At 37.9% G+C, this 16,882-nt stretch overlaps 1 protein-coding gene across 1 annotated transcript in view; it reads left to right on the top strand.

Moving 5' to 3' along the window:
- LOC5574056 overlaps positions 1–16,882 on the top strand; it is a 42,218-nt gene that overhangs the window by 10,048 nt on the left and 15,288 nt on the right. The window contains exons 3-4 of the mRNA XM_021857587.1: positions 10,811–12,427; positions 12,491–12,611. Coding sequence (XP_021713279.1) covers positions 10,811–12,427; positions 12,491–12,611 — 1,738 coding nt within the window. The remainder of the gene's footprint in view (positions 1–10,810; positions 12,428–12,490; positions 12,612–16,882) is intronic.

Here is a 16,882-nt window from a genome sequence, read left to right as displayed (position 1 = left end):
TACACACTAGCGCCACGTAGCGGCAAAATTGCTAACCAATCAGTGCTGCCTCAGATTGCTTTTAAGCTTCTGAACAACTTTGCTGAAGATACGAACATTTTAAGTGGTCAGGTTCATGAGCTAGAGCCGTCTAAAATATGACCAATTTACATGCACACTAGCGCCACGTAGCGGCAAAATTGCTAACCAATCAGTACTGTTTCACATTGCTTTTAAGCTTCTGAACAACTTTGCTGAAGAGTTCCGGACGTTTTGAGATCAAATAAAAAAAACCCTGGAGACATCCCTGAATAAATTTTTTAAGCACTTCCTTGGAAAATTAATCAAAGAATTTGTTGCAGCGTGCAACGGGGTTTTGCTCTGGTGAGCGTGAACGGAACGATCTGTTGATCATCCGCTAACCTGTTGCTTGGTGCTACAAGACGCAGGACCGATAGTTCGACTGGAATGGGTTCTTAATGACTCAATCCTTGAAAAAGGCTGTTTTGGCTTCCACTGGTGGAGGAGGAAGCGGCGTTTTGTTCACTTAACTAAACTAGTATATTTTCGCTGCTTGTACTCGTATAGTGGTTGGAAGAAAACAGATGAAACTGATGATATTTTTGCGTATGCAAGCTGCTCATATAGGCGGCAGGTAAACAAAAGTTTTGCATGCGCAGCGGTGTGGGGAATGATGGAAACTTCCACTAGAAATTCATAAAAATCAGTGGAGACATCTCTGTAGATATTACTGACTGAATTTTTAAAGAAGTGCTAACGAAAATTTTGAACGAAATCCTAGAGAAATTGATGGACGGATCACTAGATGTTCCTGGAAGACACAGGATTGAGAAATTTGTAAAATAATCCTTGATGGAATTCGTGTAGAAATTTATGAGGGAATCTCTCGAGTCATTTCTGGGGGTGATCAGATCACAATCAATAAATTTGTTTTCTTTGAAGTAAAAAATGTCTGGCCAAATTCTCTGCAAAATTCTTATGAAAACTTTTATTACCTGATTCCTGCTTAATTTTTTGATGCTCAATAGTAACTTTTTAGTTTCTGTTTGGAATTTCTTTTGTTTCTTTTTGGTTCTTGTTCAGTTTTTATAAGCATAAGGTCCTCAGTTTTTATAAGCATAAGGATACTCAGTCGCTGGCAGTTCCATAAAAAATAGATGTATCGTCATTATTCCCAGTATACCAGCGCGAAACTTATCACTAATTTTCAAAAATCTCGCACTTCGAGAGTAAGCGGATACTCACATCCCTTATTCATTTGGATCGTAGTGCAGTTCTTACCAGTTCCGATCAATCATGGAGTAGCAACCATTGACATGTACAGTCAGTCTGTGCTATGCTATGCTATGCTAGAATTATGAATATTCTTTGTTAAATATCTCAACTTTGAAAAAAATAAATTAAAGAACTTTTTTTTTTAAATTTCTTTATTAGTATCATTCCAAACATTACATTCATTTCTTATATCTAGGTGTTCTGTGTTATTAGACAACACTATCATCCTAATTTGGTAAAACAAATTTAAGTTTTTATTAACATTTTGTTAACAACATATAACATTTCATTTGCCGTAGCAGTTCAGATTTTTTACAGATGAGTTGATTTCACCTGCTTATAAGAGAAAAAAAACGCTTTAAATATACTTAACCTAACTTAACCTAAACATATAACGCATTAATCATGGCAATAGAAGATTGTAACGATTTTTGCCTGAAATTATTTATTATTTTATTTGACATTTGTTCCAATGTTTCAACATTGGATATTCTATGTAAAAATTTAAAGAACTTTAATTTTCCTGTTTTGAGTACGAAAACACATAGGGAGTTGTTGTCGGTTATGGACCCTTTGCGTGTTATGGACCCCTTATTGAAAAACATAAAATTAACACTCAGAGCAACCTTATTCCTATGAAAATCCACCGGGGGAACTACGATTGCATTGTTAGTCAGCAGTTTCAGGCGAAATATTTGGTTTGAGACGCATAATTACACAGGAGGGTCCTTAATTGGCACGACGGAAGCGAGCCGGATCATCGATTGTGGATAGAATACTGATATTTTTTGCCAAGCATCAATATGGGTGACTTTCGAGGATAGCGAAACGTAAGAGGGGTTATGAAAAGGTTGTGGATTTACTTGATAAATCCATCACATTGGGGTCTGTGTCTTGTCAGGAATAGGGTCTGATTGATATGGTATTATGCGATTGAGTTCGGAATTGATAGACAGTCTTTGAGGAAAGAAGTTTTCAACGTAAGGCAGCAGCACCTTGGATCTTGGAGGGCGCAAGTATGGAGAGTTGGGCAGCTGTTCATGCTGAGTTACATTACGTAGAAAGTGGAATCAGTTTTGCAGCGCACAAATTTTGGGAAGTACTTGAAAATGGTTTCTTGTTCAGATTGTGTAACGCAAGAGAGGATTTTTAGCTTTGCATTATATTAGGAGGTTTTTATAGTTCAGGGTCTACTGATGACTGTGTTTTTAAGCGTGTTTGAATGAAAGCTTTGTTGAGTGAAATTACCGTTGAATTTTAGCATTTCGTAATTATTTTGAAATGTTTGTCGGACAATGAGGAAGATTTGTGGGGCATTTGTTTGGATGCAGATGCATTATATTGTGCAATCTAATTGTTCGTAGCATAGCATAACCCAATGTTTAATGAAATTAGGTTCGAAGAGAGGATTAATATTTGATCACTTAAACTTTAAACTTTAAACTCTTCTGATGTACACAGGGTGTCTACTACCTGGAAAAACCTGGAAAACCTGGAATTATCAGGGAATTTTATTCAACCTGGAAAAACCTGGAATTCTCAGGGAATTTCAGCCATGATCAGGGAAATTATTTTAAATCAGTAATATAGGATAGAATATGTCCTCTTTGTGACAGAAAATCTTTTCAATCAGAAAAATTTTCGGCTGCGCCGCTATCAAAACGCTACTAGAGATGTTCAGTCCTTATTTGTTAACGATTTTTATTTTTGTCAAAGCTTGGATTGGAAAGTTGGTAAAGGCAAATTTGTCTACAAAAATGTTTCTTGACTATTCCACAAGTTCTGGAGGAAGCTTCAAGGAATGTTTCAGATTTTCTATAGATTCTTTGTGGAATACCTTTATGAATTACTGGTACCAGTAATTTTTCAAGCTTAAATGAATTTCTTCACAAATTGTGTCAAAAAATCGTAGAGCATTGCAACATTATTAACTCCAGTAATTTTCAGATAAATCACTCTGGAAAAAAATAACAGCGATTATCCTAGGATTTCCTCCACACATTTTTCCAGTTGTTACTTCTAAGAGATTTCCCACATATCATAAAGTAGTTCCACAAAGGTTTCTTCTTCATTTCGATATTTTTCCATGAAACCCTGCCATAACTCCTACGCTGATTTTTTCATTTTTATAGGGATTCTATAATTAAAAATCATCCTCGATTACTTTCAGAAATTACTCAGAAAATTCCTCCACGCATTATTCAATGAAATCTTTTATAAACTTTTCCAAGAATTTCTCAAAAAAAAAAACGATCTGGTATTTCTTCTTAAGTTCCTCAAAATTTCTCTCTCTTCTGTGGATTTCTCTAATATTTTTTCAAATAATATTTCCAAACTCCATGGACTCTTGAAAACTTCATTCAAGCTTCCACATCAGTTATTACTACAGCCATTCTTACAGGTATTTTTCTAATTATTCATACTTGAATTTATGCAGGGAGTATCTCCGAGTTTCTTCTCAAAGTCTTGTAGGACATTATACAAAGATTAGAGTGTTTTTCATGAAAATCCCAAGAAGTATTTCATTAAGGAGTTCTTTCAGAGATCCTCGTAGGAATTCATCAAGGCATACTTGGAACTCCACGCGGATTTTTCTCAAAATATCCTTCAAAAAATTGACACAAATCCTTGACATTTCCCTGGAGATATCTCTGCAAACAAGAATGGATTTTTTTAGATTTCTTTGGCAAATAACTAAATGAATTTTGAATTTTGAAGAAGCTTTATGTCTTTTAACCCTTTGGGGCCTGATTTTTTCCAAGAACTATTATACAGTTTTTTGAACGCCTTTCAATAGTTTTGGTGCTCAAAATGCTAAACATAACATGAAATGATGACAAATATTTTTTGGGAGGTGCTAGGTCTTCCAAACTGCTCTTGAGTTCATAACTTGAAGTCTATGCTTGTAATAACAACCTTGTTCATCATACAAGGTGATGAACTGTAATCTACCGTATATTCTGAACCTTCTGATTGTTCAGCAAATATTATCAGATCATTTCGAATGTTCTAGATTATCTAACTTGTCGGGATGTTCAGTACATAAGATCTACAACGCGATGAGAGTCAGGATTTAGTGGTAATAAATTAATAACCACGAAACGAAGCACTTCCGAAACATGGTGTATTCGACAAAGTTTCCAGTCATGATTAGCGACATCTATTGGGAAGCATCCATAAGTTATGTCACGTAAAAATATACTATTTTCAACCCCCCTGCTTTTCACCTTTTGTTTGAGAACAATTTGTGAAAACGTCAGTAGAGTCTAAATGCGTAAACGAGTAGAAACACGTTTTGAATATATGTGTTTGTCGACGAATCTTCTTCTTTTTTCTTGGCATATCGTTCCCACTGGGAGGAAGCTGGCTTTTCAGCTTAGTGTTAGTTTAGCACTTCCACATTTATTACCAGAGATCTTTCTCAGCTAATGACCTTTTTGCATGGATATATCGTGTGGCAGGCATGCGCCCATACTCTGTGCCCAAGGAAGTCAAGACTCTTTCCTTTACGAAAAGATCCGGTAATCGTCATACAAATCTCGGGCTCTACTCCTTTTTTGCAATCGTGCAACATGACTATCCGTGTAGAGGCGTCACTACTGTACTGTCACAGACAAATAGACATAACACTCTTGAGAAGCTCATGGTACATCCGACCGGGAATCGAACCCGGAACCCTCAGCATGGTCATGATGAATACCCGCGTCTTTGCAGCTTCGGCTATGGGGGCCCTATATAACCTGGTAGATTATATAACTGAACTCTATTTAGCGAAAAAAAAAACAGTGTCACAAGGGCAGATTTGAAGTTCTGAGCTCCAGGATAGTTCGGAAAAGCTTTTGAGATTCTCAGAGGTCAATAGATTCCGTTTGAGTTGAACATATTATTATTTGCGGCGTTGCCAGATCTACGGAAATTTCCGTAGATCTACGGAATTGAGCACTTTCTACGGATCCGTAAGATAATTCTACGGAAAATGTATATTTTCTACAAAAAGCTACGGAAATTCTCATTATTCTACGGTAATTTACGGATTTTTCCAACGGAAATCTACGGAATTGCAATGCCGGAGATCTTTCCCCCCGCTTATCACTTTTCGTCTACGGAATGATTTCCAAAGAAATCTGGCATCGCTGATTATTTCTAGCGCAAGCAACTACTGATGTGAATTTCGAGAATTGAGCTTCGGGATAGTCTGAACGTCGTAGAATATCCCAGGACATGAAAAGGCAAGTGAAGCAGCGTTTTTCTTGACATAATAGGTATGTATTACCAAGTACGAACATCAATTGTATTTACAAAAGGCATTTTAAGCTAATTTTATACTAATTATTCTATTTGTCAGACTTCTGCATGTTCAGGATGTTCTAGGTTGCCAAGTAGGACATTAAGGCATACACCTAATTTTTTTCCCTGACAGGGAAGTATATTTGCAAGGTTTTTTTTCCGAAGACAGTAAATTTTATTCATTGGTTTTTTTTATACAGCCATTTTCCAACTTCGGTCATAAATGAACGTGCCGGCCCCAAAGGGAAAACTTTGATCATTTTAGCGGAAAAGTTACTGGAACAAGGGTAGACCTGAAGTTCTGAACTCCAGGGTAAATTGGAGGGCCTGGAATATCACCAACGTTCCTTGAAATAGCCAATTGGTCTGTGAGAAGGTTCAGTGAACATGGTAGATTATATAACTTCACTCAGTTTAGAAGGAAATATTACTGGAAAAATAGTAGACCTGAAGTTCTGAAGTCCTGGGGAAATTTTGAAGGATCTGCAATACCTCAATCGTTCCTTGAAACAGCATATTGATCCATGAGAAGGTTTAGTAACATAGTAGATTATATAACTTCACTCAGTTTAGAAAGAAAAATTACTGGAACAAGGGAAGACCTGTAGTTCTGAATTCCAGGGTACTGGAGGGCCTGGAATACTCCAAACGTTCCTTGAAATATATTTTTGATTCGTGAGAAAGCTCAGTGAACATTAAATAACTTCATCGTTTAGTAAGAAAAATTACTAGAACAATTGTAGATCTGAATTTCTGAACTCCGGGGTAATCTGGGTGGCCCGGAATACCCCAAACGTTCCTTGAAACAGCTAATTGATCCGTGAGAAAATTCAGTGAACATGTTAGATTTTATAACTTCACTCAGTTTAGCGAGATAAATTACTTGAACAAGTGCAGACCTGAAAATCTGAACTCCAGGGTAATTTGGAGGGCCTGGAATATCCCAAACGTTCCTTGAAAGAGCTTATTGATCCATGAGATGGTTTAGTGAGCATGTTAGGTTATATAACTTCACTCAGTTTAGTGAGATAAATTACTGAAACAAATGTAAACCTGAAGTTACGAACACTAGGGTAATTTGGAGGGCCTAGAATACCCCAAACGTTCCTTGAATTAGCCTATTGATCCGTGACAAGGTTCAGTTAACTTGGTAAGTTATATATCTTTACTCAGTTTAGCAAGAAAAAATACTGGAATAAGTGTAGACCTGAAGTTCTGAACTCCAGGGTAATTTGGAGCACCTATAATATCCCAAACGTTCCTTAAAATAGCTCTTGAGATTCTCAGAGGTTGGTAGATTCTATTTGAATTTGTAATGTTATTGTTTTTAACCCAAACAATTACTGTTGCGGTTGTAGATTTCAAAGAGTGTGCTTCAGGACAGTTTGGACGTCCTAGAACATCCGAGGACATAGCAAAGCAAGTGAAATAGTGTTTTCGTTAAAGGAGTAATTCTGTATTATCTAGCCTGAACATCATTTATGTTCACAAACAGCATTTCACGCTTATAGCTTATAGTACTTATAGTTCAATTTTCCAAACTTCAGGATGTTCAGGATGTTCTAGGTTGTCAATTAGGTCATAAAGGCATATACTTCATATTTTTCTCTGATAAAAGAGTATATTTGGGACAACTTTGCAGAAGACAGTATATACATTTGTTCATTAGTTCTTTTTTTACAGCCTTATTTGTACTGCAGTCATATATGACCGCGCCGGCCCCAAAGGGTTAAAGAAAATTATTGAAAAATCACAAAACAATCTCCTGAAGAGATCGTTGGAGTTTTATGTGAAAGAAATTCACAGTAAAACAAGCAGTAATACTTGTCGTAATGCCAAATGACTCTAAAAAATCATTCTTATAGAAATTCATGTATGGTCTCTGTTCACGCCCAATTTCAGTCAGAAACGATAAGTCCGGATTAAATTAGCTGTACTGTTATGTAACCGTAACGCATTCACACTCAAGTGGTATGCACTCATGCACTCTCAACACTTCCAGTAGTTTTACCGCCAAATTCAACTACAATGCACAATTATCTAACAATGATGGGTGACTGACCACATCAGAATTGCCTTTAGAAACAATTTAGAACAATTAATCAATATGCATTAGAATCCTATATAAGACCATATCGTTTTCAAATACAATTAGTAACTGATCAGAAGTTATACAGTATACAGTACAGTAATCAGTGTCAAGAGTACAGTAATCAGTGTTATAATGCACAATGTCCAAGAACCAAAGGTCCAGAAATACAGAATATAGTGAAGCTAAGTGTCCAATAAATTAAGTATCAGTTCAGAAGAATATGTGTATCAGTTAACCGTCGAATAAATGTTACGTTCGTACAGAACTTTTGCGTAGTTATCGTCTTCTCAGTGCTAATAATCACCGCGATCATGATTGTTTAGTGTCCGACCGATACCGACTACCACAGACGCTATTATGTGCGACAACAGTCTCATTCTGGTACATGTTTGGTTTGTTTTTTTCAGGCGAGAGGTATCTAAAATTCTTATTTCCAAGACAATCAAACGCTACTAGACCCGTTTTCTCCAAGGTATCATCTTAAAAAAAAATACAAAACGCCCTCTAAAGAAATTCTGTGGGTGTATCACTGATGTCCGTAATTCAGAAGGTTTTTTCCCTTAAGAATAACATATTTTCTTCATATCTGATTTTGATGATTTAAGGCACTTCCAGATCATTTGGTTAGAATATATATATTTTTTTTTTTTTGAAGAAATCAAATAAAACACCAAATTTTTATTTATTTTTATAATGTTGTTTACATGTTTAAAACAAACTGATAATAAAAAATTTGTTTGTTAAAATGAAAAATACGTACATTGAAATTTATCTTTTTTTTTTAATTTAGGTGCTTTGAAAAAAAAATAATCGTGTAAAATGAACTATTTGTTAATCATGTATGTATTTTGGAGAATATCTAGTACCTGGAATTGTTTTTCTTTAAACCTGAAAAACCTGGAAATCTCAGGGAATTTCATTTCTGTAAATGAGTAGACACCCTGTGTACAGGCATAAACTGGTATATTTAGCTCAAATAATGAACAATCATACGCGTAGAGCCTACGGGTCATGAAGTTAGGATTGAAAGCAAAATTATATTGCGTATTACTTAACACCACAGGATTATCGCTGATGTTTTTTACATGTGCGGAAGCGCTGGTTGGGGTGCGCGATTGCGTCAAGTCTGGTCGGTGTTTTCAGCGGACTCATTTTTCGCAAATCGAAGAATGAGTGCTCTGAGGGCATCAACATGATTCGATGCAGTCCCACACTTTTATTTGCGCCTTTGCACTTGTAAATGTCTTATTAAATAGGAATACTTTGTGTTAGGGAAAGTGTAGGAGAATAAACTATAATTTATTAGAATTTTCTGATAGAGGAAGAGTTCACATGTTACTTAGGTATTTGAAAGCAAATGAGAATCATATTAAATCATAGATAAACACTAAGGCTCATTTTTTATATTTTCATTTCATCGCGGTCCTTATTGCCCGAACGGAGACGACAAAACTCGAGGTGGATAGAATCAACGCAACTACGATACGGCAAAGAAACAGATGAGAAACTATCGTTACATTTATTCAACTATAAAAACCACGTTTTAACGTAATAACTTTATTTCTTCTCGTTTCAGCAATCCAACTACCAAACCATCTCTACTATCATTTCATTTCCTCTTCGTTACATTTATAGTCCCTCTGGTACTGAATAGAATGGCGCATTCCGCTTTTTATTAGCGCAGTATTTGCTGTACGTTGAGCATGGCGTCGGAGGTGGTGTGCTGTGTAGAACATCTGATGTGCTACAGACAGTGTTGTAAGCAATCACGGTAGTCGACACGTTTTCGCTGATATTCAGCAGCGCTTCCCTTAAACATTCACAACACGAGCGATCAAACGAATGTCGAAAAGAAAAATGTCAATTGAATGCCACTGACCACGACAGCTACGCTAAGAAACGTAACGGTTCTATTTGTTTCTGTTCTGCTTTCACTGTATGTGTGTCACAGTCGACATAACAGGCAAAATCACACTATTCATGTCTGCATTCTATGCAAAACTTATGATTTATGCAATTGTCATCGTGTCAGACAGCATTCAATTGACACTTTTTTGTGTTTGTCGACGTTCATTCTAAAGCGCGTGCTGTGACTGCTGACCATGGCAACGAAACGAACGTCGCGCAAAATGTCGAATGTTACACAGCACTGGCTACAGAGCACGCTACTTCCGGCATTTTGTTTGACGTGTGGGATTGTCAGTGCCAGAGTTGCTCACTGTCACTATCAATGCTTAAAATTTGCTGATTTGTACAGGCCGACTGCGATACAAATCGGATCATTCCATATCACATCAACATCATGCTGTCTACTACAGTTAACTCTCCCTTACTCGATATTCCGTATCTCGATATCGAGTTAGAGAACCATAGTTAAAGTTGGTATTCATGGCTACCTCGATGGTCCCTTGGATCGCAGTTACACTGGTTTTGTGTTCTGTAACTCGATACCTCCCTAACTCGATGGTCCCTTCAATATCGAGTAAGGGAGAGATGACTGTATATCACCAGTGCATTGATGGCGATAGACTATGGATATCACTGATGGGTTAAGTTTAGCTTTAAATTAAACAGATAAGATGCAGATAGACTGAAACTATGTGTTGGTCACTGAAAAACATTAATAGCATGGATAATGACCACGGTATCACTCATTCTGCTATGATTATGATCTAGAGTGCGATGTCGCATCACTGCAGTGATATTGATAGTTTTAGGCCATCAGCCATCAGCTGATATGATTGATATTAGGCAACTATGGTCAGTGCTGGTGATGCGGTGGAGGGCGCAATTCGGTTTAGTGCCAGAGAAAATCATGAGAAATACATACAGTATTACTACGAGTACTAATAGCAGTAATCCCCAAACAAAATATTTAGTGAAATGTATGTTCTGATTCAATAAGGAATCAAACAATCTTCTGCTTCATGTTAGGTTTTCTTGGTTCCTGTTAGGTCTCTTTTCGCTTTCTTCTTGTTTGGTCGTTAGTTTATCTTCAGGCCTCACATTACCAGTCCTAAGATTTTGAGCAAAATTCACAAAAAAAAAAATGTGAGGAAAACCGGAAAAAAATCGGGAATTTATTTTCTTCTCAAGTTTGAGTGGCCACCCTGTTAATCTCTTTGGTAGAATTGATTCAAACTCATATAATTTTAGGTATCGGAAAAGATCGACCGTTGCTTCGACTTTGATCTGCAAAAATGGCTAAGCCGTTACGAGGGACTTCGGGCGAAAGAGGAAACCAACTTCCCGGAGGCCGCCATGCTAGTGATGAGTGCTGCCCAGATCTACGGTCGGAAGGTGGACTACTTGGAGGAGATCATTCTGCACATGGATCAAGATCAGAAGGGACGGGATGAAGGGGCAGAAGACGATCGTCCGAAGGAGGATAAACCGACAGGGGGCAGGAAGCGTGCAGCTCGTTTCCAGCCACAATCGCTGTCGGATTGTTTCGGGGACTTGGAATTTTCCGTCGTGGACGGAAAGAAGGTCCCGATCGAATCCCTGGTGACAAGTGTGGACAGAGTGGCCATCGATCAGCGGAACAAGTTCCAACAAATGCAAGAACTATGCAATGAACTGAGAAGCATGCCAAGTAAACAGCGCAAGCAGGAGATCTTGAATCGACTTCGGGACGAAGCAAGTATTCCCCCGATTATGTCCAGTCACACCGCGGCCAGGAAGAACCAGATTCTGGACTTGGAATCGGGAGAAACGATCGGAACTCGATACGATTTCCAGATCTATTTGAACTTCATTGATGTGAAAACGGGCTCGCTTATGCCGGAACACGATTTGAGGAAATTTTTCCAGCGCTGTGATGTAATTGATTATCTGTACGAGCAGCATGAATACGAGAATAAGGGAAAAGGAGGATCATCGGTATTCCCACTGAAGCCACGGGAATTCAAGATCTACATGCCTCCGGATTATCTGCGGAACAAGTATCGAATCGAGATCGATGATACCGCCGATTTTGATAACGAACTGCACAAGGCAAAGAGTAGCAACTACCGGAAAGATCCTATTCTGGAACTTATGCAGAGTAAATTTGCGGATCAAGGAATAGATACGGAGCATTGGGCTACGGCAGAACAGAATTCCGAGGAAGAAGTTTCTTTTTCCAATGTAATGTCTTCAACAGCGATCGATCCTAACGCGAATGTGATTTCTCAAGAGTCCGAATCAACGCCCTTTGAAGACAACGGATCTTTCGAGGACAACCAAACCTCAGATCAAACCAGCGCTTCTTCATCTCCTGATGACTCGGCTTCAACCCCAAATCAGAACCACTCACAATCATCGATCATAATCTCGATCATCTCCGAATGCAATCGGGAAGACTTTCCCAAGTCGAAAGAATCGTCACCCGAACCTGAACTGATGGCCCTGGAGAACCAACCCGCCACAGATGGATTCACTGTCCCTTTCGGTCCAGAAAATGATCCCAACCTACAAAAACAGTGCCCTTCCCGGCTCAGCCTGGAAGATGAAGGCATCGGTGCGGATCGAGAATCGCTTGGCAAACAAACCCCTTCCGATATGATGCGATCGCCTTCGTTGGACAAACTCAGCGACGAGGGCGTAGTTGCTTCGGCTTCCAATGGTCCAATGTTTGGCAGTGGTCAGGTCATACCGAGTGATAACCCGTTGCGAACCATTTCGCTGAAACCGGCCCTGCTCGAACGCAATCTGTTCAAGATACCCGAGTGTCATCTGAGGAAGCATCTACTGTTCTCGCTTCCTCTAGAGTACAAGCGGCTCAAGATGGACGTAAGTTGGCGACGAAATGATTGCGCTGAGATGAGGATTTATAACAAATTTCGTCTTTTACAGGTGGTACGCAAAGCCAGCGATCGGACAAAGGACATATTCACTCTGGAGGTATACAGTTTGAGTCCACGTGCGCCGAAGAATCCCGAATGGGTGAGGCGTGCTTCGACCCCGGAATTGGAGGGTAAGTTCTATTCACAAGTGCTGCTAATTAGTATCAGAAGGGTCAAGGAAGAAAAGTACGTATATTGCATTGTTATCAAAGATAATGAAGTCCTATCGAGGACTAATTAGACTTTTAAAAACGCAGTGCAAAAAATTGTGCAATAATTCCATACTGTTACTATTTTTTGCAAGGTTTCCAAGCTTCCTAGATACTTTGAGAAAACGAAGTCATGTGCATTCTGAGTTGAATCTCTACTATGGACCAATGCATGCGTTCACGATTTGACGTTTGAGCGGTGCCGTGTTATTTACGTGCCCATGGTAACGGGTGAATTCGGCACCGCTCAAACGTCAAACTAGTGAACTCGTGCATTGGTCCATAGGCCTTTTCATATGACAGATCCGTGTTTGCGGTGTTTGCATTTGTTGACATTGGTGGAGGACCGGCGCATAGGCCTTTCCACAAGACGTTTCAAATCTTAGAGAGAGGGGACAGCTCACTAACGGCTGGCATGTTTTCTAGCCTTCTTTGACTTCTTTTTTCAATTTTTGGGTAGTGCACAACGGTCAGATGAACTTGTTTTGGTCAATATCACATTTACTTCATGTTGTTCACTATGAAAAAGGATATGAATACAAAACAAAATCAATAGCAGTTCGCTAACACACAACTATATTTAGGTATTTTTTAAAATGTGAAATCTTCGAAAAATACCTAGAAATTTTAATTACGTTTACTTGAATTTTGACGCTATTTTACGTTTTGCCCTCCGGATGTGTTGGTTTACCAGTGACAGTTGATGACAGCTTCCCTTGACTTTTGGGAGCTCGCAATCTAAGCCAGCTGTCTCCTCTCTCTCATGTCGTTTTCGATTATTCCCGACGGTGCACCGCGCAAGTGTAACAATTGACACCGGAAAATAGAACGGTTTCGGTGCAATATTTTGACAGCCTACGATGGTGTTAGTGAAGGCGTCAATCAAAACAAAATGTCATTCTTCAACCAGATAAAACAGCTGTTTCTGTTATTCATGATTTGCTGTAAGGGATTCGAAAACATTAGATTTGTTTGTGTTTTTTTTTATATTTCGTTAACGATGTTTACAACACTGGCAATGTGTTCATTACTATGCCGTGGACGTGGATGGAAATAAAAGTTTTGTATACAAAAATATTTTTTTCCTGGAAATTAATACCATGACATGTTTTGTATTCCAATAAAATATATTTAATATTCATAAATTTAACATTTCAACACTGTAAGGGCTTATCTGACTTCATCAATCCTTTCTTTTACCAAAAACTTCACCAAAAATCATATTTCCGCAATTTTTCAAGTTCAGATGCAAAATACTGCGATCTTTCATCGTACAACACCAAAGTGTTTCGAGAAGTGAATTATCTAATTGTAACAACGCAAAGCAAGTATCAATGAAATGAAATCGATCATTGCATCAAACCCGTAAAAATATCAATGTCGATTTGTCGTTAGTTTTAGCAAAAATATAACACTAGAGATTTTGTAATCCTAGTTCAAAATGTGGGAACATACAGCTTGAGTCGTTGATGACTCAGGCACCCCCGTTTTTAAAGTCAAATTTTCATAAACTTGTTCATAAAATGTTTTGTAAAGTAGTATCTACTGTTATACATGTAATCCAAATATCTGAAAGAAGAGTTCAATTTTCTGTCATAAGCCGAAAAAGTTCCCCTTCTTATCGTTGAAACATATTTACTCATATGTCAAAGTATCTTCAATTATTCTTATATAAATCATATTTATATCTTGTAGTTTTGTTCATTAAAAACATTTCTCCTTTAACTGACTAAAAAGATTCAAATCTAAAATAAATCCATTCTATCTACGCAGATATGAGCGAATCTTGCTTCTTCGTAACCGAAAACAACAAAATCTACCTAAACGACCAAAACAAGAACGCCACTGACAGCTAAGAACCATACATATGTATTGGTAAAAAGAGTGCATTACCTGCTACACCCAGTTCGATCAGGGTGTAGGATTTTCTGCACCGGTGGCGATCGAGTGTAAAAACGGTGTGCTACCTGCGGAATAAAAGAACGGTTTGGGTGCAAGTTTTGCTACACCGGTGGGAAAACGGTGCAGGCGGTGCAAATAAAGAAAAACGACATCAGTTTCAAATCAGAGCTGATTCGGAAGCTGTTTGACAGTTATTGTTCGGAAATGACAAGCTCGTGTATGCACCGCTCTTCGGCAAATGTAAACAAATGCATACACGGAGCTGTCACATGAAAAGGCTTATACACGGGGCTGTCATTTCAGTAGTAGAACTGTCAAAGTGCTTCAAGATCAGCTGATTTAAAACGTCTTCTGAAAAAGCCTATTATGTTGAAAATTGGTTGACCTTCTGCAGAGTCTAGGTGTCTTGGTAAATTCTTTCGATCCGAAAGCTTTTTTTTTAATCTGTTTCACAGTTGTTTTGTTTTAAATTATACATTGATTGTTTATGAATAGTTCAATAGAGCCCTGCAAGTACCATGGGAAAGAAAATATTAAGAATTTGCTCCATTTCCAACAATCCAACACATCTACCTCCAGTATTTTCACTGGAACTACTCTGAAAATTTTGCCAGATGCTATTCCAGGACTTTGTGCAGTTCTTACAAAAAAACCATCAAGATTCATCCTACTGTTTTTGGAAAAAATCGTTAAGAGATTTTTCCAGGAAACCCCACTAGAATTCATCAAGGAGTTCCTAAGCCCAATTCTTTTTTCAGTCATTTGCATATGGATTTCTTCACGATTTTTCTTATAAATTGCTACAAAATTTCTTCAGGGATTATTTCAGGAAATCTACTAAGAGTTCTACCAGGAATTCCTCAATAAATTCGTCCAGGGAATGCTTATTAAGTTCCTCCTGATTTCTTTTTCAATGAATTTCTAGAAATACTCTCGGAAAATGCTACAAGTTATTATCCAGGGATTTGATTGAGACATATTTATTTAAGCAATTTATCTAGAAAATCTACCATGGCCTCCTAAGTAGTCAAAGAGGTTTTTCAGAGATCCTTTGAGAGTTCAGCAGGAATATTTACAGAAGTTTCATCAGAGATTACTATAGGATACCAAGAATTTCAAAAAATAATCCTTAGCTTTTTGGAGGAATCTTGAGAGGAGTTTCTGGAGTAGATTCTGAAAGTATCCTTAGAAAAGCTCTTGGATGAAATCTTTAAAAAATGAACGACAAGTCCGTAAGAAATCTCAAGGAATCAGTAGAAGCATCACTAGAGAAATTATTGGTTGAATTCTTGAAGATATTGTATGGAGAGACAAAGTGACAACCACGGATTCGACACAAAACACTACTTGAGTCGATTTTACACTGGTACAAATACGTCGAAAGTAACTGAATGAAACGGCTTATCATTTTGTCATATTTTTTTGTGGGAAATAATAGAAACTACCTAAATTGATTGCCAAGCTGATTGTATGCAAAATTAAAGTGATGCACACAGGCAGTACTTTAACCCGTATAGGCCTGAGTGAAAACAAAAATATTAAAACTAGCACCGCTCAGCGAATTCTTAATGGATTCAAATGATTTTTTGTCAGTATAGTGGCACACATATCTAATTTCTGGAAGTGGCCGGAGGAACGCGGAGATATTCATGTGGCCGGAGTTATTCCGGTGGATCACTGGGTCAGGTCGGGTGAAAAGGGTATTGTGCGTTTGTGCCCCTGGAGGAAGGCAAATTTGAAGTAACAGATAATTTCCGGTATCGGCTATAATGTGGCCACAATATCACGGAACTTAAAGAAAATTGCATCAGTGTAAAATTTTTGAGAAACGATTGAATTGGATAACTATGAGTCCTGCAATTGAATGATCCTACAAATGACCATTTTCGAGTCCCCAGTACGCCTCAAATTTACAATAAAGTGGCCAATTTGTATCTAAACATATGTGCCAAGCCTATAGCAACGCATTTTAGTGCACAATTATGTTTGATTTTTACTTTACGAGAATTGAAACAGTTTAGTATCCAACAAATCTGTAGCCGGTTCTTCCGGGCATTAAGTCCAATTGGCCACATCCGGTATATTTTAAACGGGTCAAAACTCTTGATTTATAATGTGCAAGGCTGGTAGCGAGTCACTTTTTAGTGACTTGGTCACTTTTTTGAGGCCAGCCACTTTAAAGTCTCTTTTTTGAAGCCATTTCAACTAAAGTCACTTTTTTCGTCAAAAAGTCACTTTTTTCAACTATTTTGAGCTAATTTTTCGGGAGAAAATTTTGAATCGGCCTTCTT

Source organism: Aedes aegypti, chromosome 1 (genome assembly GCF_002204515.2).
Source record: "Aedes aegypti strain LVP_AGWG chromosome 1, AaegL5.0 Primary Assembly, whole genome shotgun sequence".
Taxonomy (NCBI): domain Eukaryota; kingdom Metazoa; phylum Arthropoda; class Insecta; order Diptera; family Culicidae; genus Aedes; species Aedes aegypti.
This window is presented reverse-complemented; position numbering and strand designations above follow the sequence as displayed.